Below are 12,174 nucleotides of genomic sequence, written 5' to 3'. Positions count from 1 at the left end.
GATCCATCTCCATTTGTAACTTTCCAAATCAAAGTTCTAATCACCCTTTTGCTGCTTATTTTAAAAAAATATATATTTTTTAAAATCTTTAAAGTTGTATTTAAAACTTCTTTTGCTAAGGATTGAAGGAAACTCATTCAGTGTTTTCAGACTTGTCGATCCAAAGGTTCCTAATAGCTGAAAAATAGTTAACAAGCAATTTCTGAAAGTGATTAGAAAAGGAAGTATGCAAACCCAGTGTCCTTTTAATGTGCTGACCATGGTTTGAGGAAGATGGCATTTCCGTGTCTTCCAGAGCTCTAAACCCACTGGAGAATCCTGTCTTCGAACCTCCTCACAAGGATCAACTGTCTAGAACGCTTGTGGGTGATCTCAAGTCCTCTCCTTGTCTGAAGAGGAATTATGAAGAGCCGGTCTACTCACCAGCTCTTCATTCTGCCGCAGTTGTCGGCTCTGTCTTCAGTTCGCCATTTCTTTCCCAGAAGTCCAGAAGCAGACATTTCTATGAAATGCTCAACATCAGCCTTTTCACAATACAAATCCAACTAGATTTTGTAGATACTTACAAACTTCAATCAGTTTTGTGAGTGCTTAGGAAAAAAATTACAAAACCCAGATGGAGATTTCCACCTTTCTTCTTAGTATTCTCCTTTCAAACCAAAGTAGAAATTAACCAGAATGGGAAAGGACCTGAACTTGCCTTTTTTATTCTCCTTCTTTTAAGCAAGCCTCCCCGAGTTCATTTCAAATCTCCCCCCTGCAGTTTTCCTTGTGTCTGTTTTATAAATTGTGAATCAATCAAGATAAAGAATTACTTCCTCTGTTTCACTAAAGAGTTATTTACAAGGATTATGTACCTAAATTATAAAAAACAAAAATGGTCTCCAGAAGGAAGAGACATACAGTCTGTCTGCATAAATCCACTACCTACTAACTCCTTCCTTTGGTATGTTCACACACAAACTTCCTTCAGGAAAAGCATACTGTTCAGAAGGACCCTGGTGGGACCAATGAATCCACAGAATTCATGAAATAGGTGTGCTTTTCAACCTTCTCTTTTCCAAATCACTGTACTCCTTTAAAAAGGCTGATAATAACAGAGAGAAGGAGGTTCACCAGTGGAGAAGTTATATATATGATAGCTAATGCACATCTGAACATTAAACTCCATGAGGGAGCCAAAGACTCCACGATACTGACTGAAGAAAAATTGAGAAGTATGAGAAAAATTGTGTGCATTATGAAAACACAACTCAAATTATCTTGTACCTCACCTAGAAATCTCTGGATGGAGAATGATGGTAATTAGAAGGAACACAAAACAAATTATTGAAGATCATAATGGTAGAATGTGGAGCCATTCAAACATAGAGAGATTTGAAATATTATAAAAGAAGATTTCTTAGGATACTGCAGATCTGGCAAAAAAAGGAAGGGCCTTACAGAAAACAAACTATTCACAGAAACTGGTAGAAAAAAGTAAAGGCATTGTCCTTTTCCTAACATCCTCCCTCAAAGCTGCCAAAAAAGAGAAGTAAAGAAAATGTAGCAAAGTTATGAGCTAATAGACATAAAATACAAAGATAGAATAGCATCCTAGTCAAGGCAACAATGACAACACAGAGCATTCCACGGACCTGAGAAATAGTAGATTCTGCTTCAACTTTTGTCTTTTCTGCCTCTTGCTGTTGATCTGACATATGAGTTACACTGTCACGTAACTTTACAACCTCTGCCAAAAGCTGGTCTCTCTCTTTTGTTACTTCTTCCTTAAATTTTAACAATTCCCGCAAGCTGGAAGAAAACAAACTCTGTTCTGAGTTGAGGTTTCTTGGAAAATAACTATTTAACATAATTTGTTGGTATATTACTCCACTTTGATTAGCCCCCCAAAATTATTAATTATATTACATACGTGTTACAGTTACTAAAAACACCCACATTGTGCAAGGAATAGTTTGTAGCCGCTTCAAAAAAATGAAGACTGTCATTCAGAGATATGCTTACTATTTGATGCTTGGTTTATTATCTGAGACTTCTTCTTCTGTAAAAATTGGCTGCTAGAACTTCCCAAGTTAATTCCACATTTTCTATTGTCTGATCCTACTGACCCACTGTTCACCTGGGGGGCAAGATTGGCTACCAAAGGCCTTTTGGAAGTCTATTAGGGAGGCCTGGAGAGTGGATATTTGTCTACATGCTTAAACAGGAGGTAAGGTAAGACTGAGAAAGGGCTTGTATAGCTTTTACAATGTGAAGAATATGTCTGAAGAATGTGGAGAAAGAGGAGACAACATTACTAAGGAGAGACTACTGAAGTAATTGAGATGGGTAATAATTGAATAGTTCAACCTTGTCATTAGAAGGAAAAGATGGCAGGCTCTCAGTTGGCTTCAATACCTACCCTAATCCAAGGTAGTGGTAGATAATGAAAACAACCCCTGTTGTCTAAATATCCTACTTTTGATGCCAGATCAGTATGGATAAAACAAATGAAAAAGCTACATTTGGCTGATGAAAAAGCAGAGAGTTAATTTCTTCCAATTCTGTCCAGCAGGTTACTCTACAGTACAGCAGGTTAGCACACACATATAGTACAGTAGTGCAAACTGTTCAGATGGAGTTAATAACCTATTGGTGGAAAAGTCTGAATTCTGTGTTATGAATAGATCACCCTTTGGTCTATTTTAAACAGAAAGTCGGTCCATCTCAGGTCTTCAAGAAATCTAAAAGGTTTCCTCAATACATCTGGAGATTCTCCTATATCTTCTGTCTGCACTGCTGTTGAAAACTTGGCCTACTTACAGAATATGGCAATAGCTAGATCAGTTGATTTTCTTCCCTCACACAGTATAATGTGGGCCTCTTGGTTTAATGGGAAACTAAGGTCAGTGGAGCAGGAGAGGTGATCATTTGAGCAGAAATTGAGGAAATCTCAGGACAAATCAGATTGACCATAAAAGAGGAGGCAATGAAGAATGTGTCCACTGTCTTTGTTCAGAATGGATTGATATTGTTCTTCTGCACTGTGTTGTAACAGCAATATCACAGGGCTAGAAAATGAGGATAGTTAGTGTCTTGCTGTGAGCAGTTTCATTTTATGTACATATGAAGTTCACCACAGTTGCTTTGATTTGAATTACAGTGTTAGGGCAAGGTATAGTAAAAGTTCTGGTCTATGTTTTCAGTAATGCACTACTTTTCTCAATGGAGGAAAATTTTGATTATTGTCTATTTAATTATGTCAGCCCCTATTTATGGTCTAAAATAGTATAGCTTACAAACAGGTTTAAGATGAAAATCTTATCCATTCTAAGGATGCAAAGACAGAGTTCTGAATACACAAATCTAAAACAAGAGCAGAATTTTACAAAACAATATGCATAAATTAATACATATAGCTTCTGTAAGAATAATACATCATGGATAACAATCTTTTTCCATTCTCCCACAGACCCAACTTACTTGTGCTCTTGACCCAATGATAATCCAGATCCTTGTTCTACTAATTTAGTTAAGTTCAAGATTTCCTCCTTAAGAGACATGATGGTTTCTTTTGCTTTCTGTTCCTTGTCATATGCTGCATCCACCATTTTCCAGGCCTTTTCAATCTCCTATTGTTGTTAGACAATAATAGTTATATTATACAGTACTTAATTTAAAATTAGCAACAATTCTTTAACTTTCATCTTACATTATTTTATATTTAGATTTCCATAATAGTTATAGTAGTAGTAATACTATTCAACATTCCATACTAGGAATTTTTCTAATGTTTTTATTTTTAATTTATGTCAGGCTTCAAGTTTTACATAAAATTCATTAGAACATATTATCAAAATGGCAGATATTTGTTTCCAAATTTTTTATTCCTGTATTTTTAAAGGTTTTCTTTTAAACTATTTGTACTGTGTTCATGCTGCTCTGACAAAAAGATGTTCGTATCTAAGAGTCAAAAGACATTTCCCTACAAACATGAAACAGCCCAAGTTAACATCATGCATGATAAAAATGGAACTAATCTGAAATATTTATATAGTCCAAACTGGTTTAATCCTTTTTTAAAAAAATAACTATGCAAATACAACTCAAAGTGACTCCATACATAAACAGAGCCATTCTGAATCAACTAAAAGTCTATACAATTCGACATTCTGTATTCACTATTGATACTGTAGATACTTATTCTATTTATGGAGTGCAGTTCTGATAGGGAAGAATAGGAAAAAGTAGGGCTATAGAAAAACCAGAAACACAATAACTACAATTTGCTGGAAACTCTGAGGTTTTAATAATTTATCTTTTGATAAACAGTTCTCCTATTCCCAGCAATTAAAGTTCTTTGCCAGATTATGTTGGTTTTTTAACCAGTATCCTGATTCATACATCTATTTACTGTATCCTATATTGGAAGACTCTATATGGATGGGGAAAAGATGACAACTTCTCTCTTCCATGTGTTGAATGGAAAAGGCAACAGCTATTATGAGAGTTATTTTCATGTATTTTATACATTTGTTAACCACCATGAATTGACAGGAATTGGTGGTCTGTAGATATAGTAAAACAATAAAAAATTGAAATATTGGGCAAGTAATGCCACTTCAAACTTCAGATAGCTTTTAGGGGTAGGTAAATGAATGGATAGATGGATGGATGGATGGATGGATGGATGGATGGATGGACAGACAAAGACTATGGGCTGTACCAAGCAAAGATTTTAATATGCTTCAGCAGCTGCACACAGGTTGGCTAACAAAGAGTGCCAGCAACAATATAGCAGCAACATACCACTAAGTCCCAGAAACCCTGCTTCCTCACCAGCTGACTACAACCAGGAATGTTTTTTCTTTTTCTTTTTGTTTTTTGTTGATTTGTGTTTTTGTTCTGCTTCAAAGACAGATCAAAACAAGGTCATCCTGTATTTATGGCCTTATGCTACATTGCCTGCTATGCCTCACAGCTCCATTTCACAATCCACCTTGAAGGAAAACTGTTTGAGAATATCACTTAAAAGGAAAAAAAAAAAAAGAGGCTCGATGGCTAACAAGATAAAAGGATAAAACAGTTCACAAGATCTCTTACAATGATGCCATGGTGAAATAAAGACTAATTTTTTCTGAGGTTCATTCATGGATCATTGAAAGTCTTTGAGGAGGAGGTAAACAGTGACTGATAATGCTGATTGGATGAATGTTTTCAATAGTCAGCTACTGTTTAATGGAGGAAGGGAAAACAGAGGAAAAACAGATCAAAGGGATTCCTGACAGTTCAACACCACACCAAACTTGTTTGGAATCTGTAAATAATGAAGATGCAGGGTTTGGGGGGACCTACTGTATTTACAGTATCTTCTGGATGCTTCACAAATGAAATCAACAGTGGTCTAGCAGGGCTCCATAAATCTTCACATCAGTGTTAAGTTTTTGAATGCAGAATCCTTATCTGAAGTGCCCCTAACCCTGTTGTTGATCCTCTTTAACCCAGTACCAGTAGTGGATTCTGAATTGATATGCTGATTCTCATGTGCAGTTTTGTATAGTCTGCTTCTGAACATTGTGTGTTGGTTGTTTAGTTAATTTGTATGGCTTGCAGTTGCAACTCTGGGCAGCTAACATAGGATTCAGTTCAAAAATATAAATCAACATAATACCAAAAAAAAAAGCATGGGATGACCAAGGCCAACTCACAATCATTCAATTTCAAATTATTACAGGCAGGTTCATCTAGCACCTAGGCCAAATGCCTGAAAGAATTATCACAATATTATAGGTAATCCTCACTTAACAATGGTAATTGGGACTGGCAACTTCATCGCTAAGTGACACAGTCGTAAAGCACTATGTCACATGACCATCCTGACTTACAGTGGCAGTTGCAGCATTCCCAGTTGCCATTGTTAAGCGAATCCCACATGGTTGCAGCATCCCACGGTCACATGATTACCATTTGTGACTTCCTGCTGGCTTCCCCACTGACTTTGCTTGTCAAAAGCCAGAAGGGAAGGTCACAAATGGTGATCACATGACCGTGGTATGCTGTGACAGCCAGAACTACAAGAACCAGTAATAAGTCCCCTTCATTCAGCACCATAACTTTGAACAGTCACTAAACAAGTGGTCGCTCAATGAGGATTACCTGTAATCTAACATTGGCATCAGAAAATCAACCAAGAGGACCATCTCTGATTTTGTCCTAAAGCCACATTCAGGAAAATGTATTTATAACAAAGTTTTTCCTAGGCAGTTTTTTCCTACATTAGATTGGACTAATAGACCTAAAAAGATCAAAGTCAAAGCTAGTGGGGAATGATAAATCTGGGGAGATGCAACATATTCAAGTAATGACTAATGCAGAAAATGCTTTCTGATTTTATTTTTTCCTGGAATTTCATCCATTTCAGATAGCTGAAGCAACGGTCCGTCCCACTGCTTGATAATCACAGACAACAGTGACCATTCTCTGAACTCCAGAACCAAATCATATTTTCAATAGTGCTTTGAAGTGAATAATAGAGCTCTGCAAATTATTGCTTTGACTTTAATATCTATGTTTATTTCTTAGATATAACTGAATTAAAATTCAGTTGAGATGCATGAGTTGAGATCAGTTCCAATATAAATTATGAGATTACATCAAATTTTACAAATTTGTTCTTGCCATTTATTACAAATATGTTTATCAAGATTACGTTTTGCTCACTTTACCCTTTTCAGTGATGCTATTGTTGTCTGATCATCCTGAGAGAGCTTTAGAGCAGTAGCCACTTTAGCTGAATTCACCACAATCTCTGCATTCAATTCCCTGCATTTTGCCATGAGACGCTTTTCATTCTCATAGGACTTTCTTAGCACTGCATGGAGCTTCTCATATTCCACACGAAATTTCTCCAGGCTTTGATCTCCTGTAAGTTCACTGATGACTTCTTGGAAGTCTTTCTCCAAAGCTTCAAAGACATTTTCTTCTATTGCAGGCTTATCATACCTTTCCTGTATGAGAGAAAAGCGAGACTATCAAATACTAGCCAAAAGTATCTTGACCTAGACGGTGACATATTAGGGATTATGAATCCTCTGTGATTATAGAAACTCTGTTCTATTCCTATTTTAAGAATTTTATTTTATTTTAAAATTTTGCCTTTAGATAAATATTCTGAATATAATTTCAGCATATACATAAAGTTCTACATTAAGCAAAACATCCCATTAATAGGCACATACCTTTTAAATCTAAATGTTTAAATCATTTATTTATCTTGGTATAAAAAATCATATATTTCATGAAGCTCCTATCCTTACTAGGTAAATTACTTCTTCAACAGTTAATGTAAGGTAAATGCACAGAGATACATACTTTAGATGTAAATAATATTCCAGCTCTGCCAACATCCTTAACTTTATAGTTCTAATAAGGTTTGTTTGTTCTTAAATAAAGCCACGTTGATCCTAATGCTCATCTCATTCTCCTCTACGTCCTGAATAAATTCTTCAACCCTCTTTTGTATTTTAATTTTATAATTTTAGATATGGAAAAATGTGTTCATATTGTACCTCCGTATCTCCATTGAGCATATGGCTCACAATAATCTAACTATAAAACTATTTTTATTCTTAAAGCTTAAAGTTTAATGGTGGTCTCTGTTTATGATAAACTACTTGGTGACAGAGAAATATGAGGGAAATCAAGCTGAAGTAAAGTTTTCTGTGGGCTAAGGAAAGTAGTAAGGCTCCTTCTGTTTTATTTTTCCAGACTGAATTCATGCCAAACCCAGTTATTCAGCCCATAAAACATGGTTTATACTCCCCAGGTTTGCCCAGAGTATCAAAAAGCACAGATTGAGAACATTTTAAATTAATAAAGGGGTAAAGCTAAATGAGTGGCTGAAAGAGAGTTTGTAACATGGTGCATACAACAGTTGCTGCAGAAAACAAAAGAAAATGGGCTCTTCTAAAGAAATCCCTGTAGAAAGAACATAGACTCAGATGAAATAAGTACGAAAAATGTATGAAGTAAGTGAGGAAAAAAGAATGGAGAAATGAAGGAAGGTATACACTAGATTAAAACAATATTCAAAACAGAAGAATGAATTTTGAGCCAGAGAGGGAGGAGAGGAAACAGCTGTAGGAAGAAAAAGAAACAATAACAACAAAGGAAAGAACAAGAAAGAGGGAAGCTGTAAAGTAATTAACTGAATGAGGAAGGTCTAGTAGATGCAATACAGAACAAAAGACAGTCACAAACAGTGCATTTCTAAACCAGTGACAGCCACAGGAGGCATCAAAAAAGTCAAAATGGTGTTGCATCAGCATAATCAAAGCCCTGCCCCTTTTGTATGTATGTGTATGTGTACGTATTTACATCTGGGGGACTAGAAATATAATAGGTGATGAAATGGAAAAGAGAATGGAAAGCAATGACTAAGAAGCATTCAGAAAAGAATGGAGCATGAGAGCAATAGGAGAAAGTAATGCTTGTACTTTACCACAGCAAAATCATGCCTTGATAATACCTATTTTCATCATTTGGCCTCAGGAGGTCATCTCCCTCCCAGACCATGACTAAAACAGCCTTAAGCTGTTATTAGCTGTACTGATATAATAGTAATGTTTTCCCTTAATCTTATCTCACATAGCTTAAGATATGTAAAATTTACAATGCTTTGTCACTCATTATCTTGGAGTGAGGTCAGCTGACCTGTTGCAGGTGTGATCAGAGATGCACATGATCTAGGCTGCAGCATAAACAGAGGTGGGTTTTGCAAGTGGTGGGAAGTATGTGCAGGAAGTGGGAAGTATGTCCTACTCTGTTTACTAGCCAGCCTTGACCATAGCCTTTTTTCCCCAAGCACTTGCCCACTCCATTAACATTTAGTTTTCTGAACTCCTCTCATGGCTATCATCAACCTTCTATTTCTAACCCCAACTTATCTCATATTTGAGAAGAGAGCAGATCTCCACCATTTTACTTAGGGAAGCAGAATAAGCATGTTTGAGTTAATCCACTTTAACAGTATTCTGAAATTATATTTATCTTAAGACATAGTAGTTCTACTTTACAGCACAGAGAATAAAGTAGTAGTTCTACTTTATTCCAGAGAATAAAGAGAGACACTAGATGGTACTCTATTGCATGTTTACCAAATTTGTCAGTTTCAATCACTGTTCTCTGTTCCAGGAAGTGAGATGTTGCCCACCACCTAGTCAGTTTCAGCATGCAGTAATATGGGACCTTCCTAGTTCTGCAGTGTGGCAAGATCTGTCTCCTACTTCTCTGTAACTATTTCACCCTGGAGCCTTTCCAAATGTTGATTTTATATCGTTTTAACTTGGGAGATGTCCAAATGAGGCATAGGAGGAGGGACAGACAAACTAGACTACTGTAGAGAAAGTCAAGAAAAGTGAAACCCAGCTTATATTTGTTGTAGTGCCCTGACTGGTGGATGTTGGCTGGTGAGACTGAGAAAAAAAAAAAAGGAACAAAACTAGAGGGGAAAACCAGTCACTTTGCCAGACAATACCACTCAAAATGACTCAGAACAGGCATAAGAGTAGCAGGATATGGACCAATGGGGCCACAAGTTTTGTTTGTGTTGTTTTGTAGGGTTGATAGGACTTTAACTCAGTAGTAAGAAGAGGCCCTACAAAAGCAATTCTCAGGGAATCTTATTCCCACTCTTGGTGGGAATTACAGTCTTGGTAACAGACTGAATAAACTTTTATTAGAGATATTTATGAATGGGATTTCTAGGATATGACATTGGGCAGGAAAAAAGAATAGGTAGAATGAGGGAGGAACCCAATAATGCACAGATCAAACATAATAACATACTTATTCAGGGACAATTAACAGAGAATAACTATCCCTAATATGAGAGAGAATCCCATTCTAGTTAAATTATCCATTTGGTGATTACATGAATAATACTGTGAAGTAGTGACTTTGACTGTCACCCCTGAATTCTGGGAAAATATTTTAAGGCTCAAGGAAATGGGTCATAAGTTTGCAATTAAAATGAAAGGGATTTAAATTAGTCACAACTATTTTTCCATTGATTTCCATAGGTCTACTGCAAGCTTGGTCCAATCCGAGATTATTAGCGGGCGGGGGGGGGGGGGATACATATTTCAGTTTCTACAAATATACAAGTGAAATCCACACCGTGATGTAAAGATGATGCGATTGACAAAGGAAAACGATCTTTCTTCAATGAGCTGAGCAGCACAAGGCAATATCCAAGGCCACCCGCTATTCCTCATTTCCTTCGGTGGGTCGCTCCCCTCCCTTAAAGACGGCGAGATCTGGGGGGGGGGGGGCGGCGGCACAGAGTAATTTAAAAAAATGTTAGCATGGGGAAGAGGGAGCCTTACTCTGCCAATAGGAAAGGTGCGGGAAAATAAATGAAGGAGGCTGCATTGCCGGGACGGGAGCTCACCTCAGCCATTTCTGCAGTGAGGGGGCGATACGCAGCCCCAGCGTGTGAGGGGGAGAAGAGAGAGCGGAGTCCCCCGGCTGAGCTGGGCGGAAACCTGTCTCCCGGCTGAGTCTCCGCAGCTGTGTACGCGGCCGCGCTCGTCTCTTAGCAACCCCTCCCTCCGTTCCTGCGCCCCCTGCGGGAGACGGGAGGAAGAATTCACGCCCGGCTGGAGCTTGTGGAAGGCGGGAAAGAGACCGTGGCGCGGGGCCTTATTTCTCCAGCAGGGACAGAGCGGCTGGGTGTCGCGTGCATCCACCCATCTACGCTCTCCTCTTTTCCTTTGTCTCCCGCTTCATACTCGGAACTCCCGTTTGTTTCTGTAAAACGGAATGCCGTCCCTAGGATTGGGGAAGGGAGGCGGTTACGAAAACGATCGAATAAAATACATCCTATTAGGCAAAAGATGCTGCAGAATCAACAGAATGATTTATTTCAACCGTTTCTGTGCAGAGAAGGCAGCGGATAAAGCGATCCTGCAGTTCCCTCCCTTATAAATGGGGCGAAGGCTCGCAACCGAGTGTACGTGCAAAATTGAAGTATCTGATTCAAATCAAACGGCAGCAAACCACCTGGAAACTTTATGCAACGTGGGACACGGGTATAAAACGTGTCTAGGGATGTAAGACGGGTTCCCGCGTTCGGTGTCACAAGCGGCCAACACGATGCATTTGGCAGCTCACCAGCCTGGCTGGACTGGAGAGTTACAGCCGCCTTTTTCTATTGTCTCTTCCCGGCAACCAGGTTTTAAGGCTGCCTACGATTCCGGAGGTAGTTTACAACCTTCATTATGAGCAGCCGTTGATATCCTGATCCTCCACGAATCCGTTTAGTACCGCTTAAAACTTCCCAAATTGACTACCATTATCACAATTGCTGACGATGAATGCTACCGTTTAATTATTTTCTATGCGAAAAAGCATTTCTCTTGGTCAGTCTTGAATCTCACAGCATTTAGTTTCAAGAGATGCCCATGAGTTCTAACACTGCGAAAGGGGGGAGGGGGGCTATCCATTTTATTTATGCCATGCCTGATTTTACACATTTCTATCAAGTCTTCTTTGTACCCTTTTTCAATCCGGGCTAAAGAGGTTAGTTGCTGTAGTTTTTTTCCAGTAGGGAGTTTCTTCATCCCCTTAATCAATTTGGTTGCTCTTTTTTCCATCATTTCTAACTCTATATTGTCCTCTTTAAGGTGTAGTGACCAGATATAAAACCACTGAATGGGAAAAAATAGCAAATTACCTCACCATAGGTTCAGAGTCCTTCTGTTTCTTCCCATCATATTCTAAGAGAAACCCCTGAAGCCTTGGAATAAGGGACAGGCAAGGCTACCTAAGCAGTAGACAGATTTCTCAGGTATAGCGAGAAATTTTCCATGAAGGAGGACAAATTGTGGAGAAGGAAGAAAACATTTTGGAGTGAATAAGGATGTGCAGGAGATATGAGCCAGGAAATTTTAAAAAAGCATAGGACCCAATACCACGCTCAGTCTTGGAAGAAATTTAATTCTGTTTTATTGGGTTTAAATTTAAAAACAGAATATAACTGGTTTCTGAAACACGCTCCAATTATCATTTATGAACTATTGCATACTTTATGATTATAAATTTTATAACCACCAAAATCTTTATGTTCATTTTATATATTCTCAAATTGTTCATTTTTAAATGAACTGTTAAACTGTTCTTACATCCTTTGTA

The 12,174-nt window shown here is 37.9% G+C and overlaps 1 protein-coding gene across 1 annotated transcript in view; it reads right to left on the bottom strand.

Annotated features, from left to right (window-relative positions):
- The window catches only part of CFAP58 (cilia and flagella associated protein 58), an 83,133-nt gene extending 71,530 nt beyond the window's left edge, over nucleotides 1-11,603 (bottom strand). The window contains exons 1-4 of the mRNA XM_025169642.1: nucleotides 11,421-11,603; nucleotides 6,708-7,010; nucleotides 3,466-3,614; nucleotides 1,638-1,794 (exon numbers count right to left, since the gene is read on the bottom strand). Coding sequence (XP_025025410.1) covers nucleotides 1,638-1,794; nucleotides 3,466-3,614; nucleotides 6,708-7,010; nucleotides 11,421-11,603 — 792 coding nt within the window. The remainder of the gene's footprint in view (nucleotides 1-1,637; nucleotides 1,795-3,465; nucleotides 3,615-6,707; nucleotides 7,011-11,420) is intronic.
- Nucleotides 11,604-12,174: the final 571 nt, after the last annotated feature.

Source organism: Python bivittatus, unplaced genomic scaffold (genome assembly GCF_059951505.1).
Source record: "Python bivittatus isolate LINGU-HERP-01145 unplaced genomic scaffold, Pbiv_v1 ctg000980_np1212, whole genome shotgun sequence".
In the NCBI taxonomy this organism is placed as follows: Eukaryota; Metazoa; Chordata; class Lepidosauria; order Squamata; family Pythonidae; genus Python; species Python bivittatus.
The sequence above is the reverse complement of the archived record's forward strand: the minus strand, read 5'-3'. Positions and strand labels throughout refer to the sequence as shown.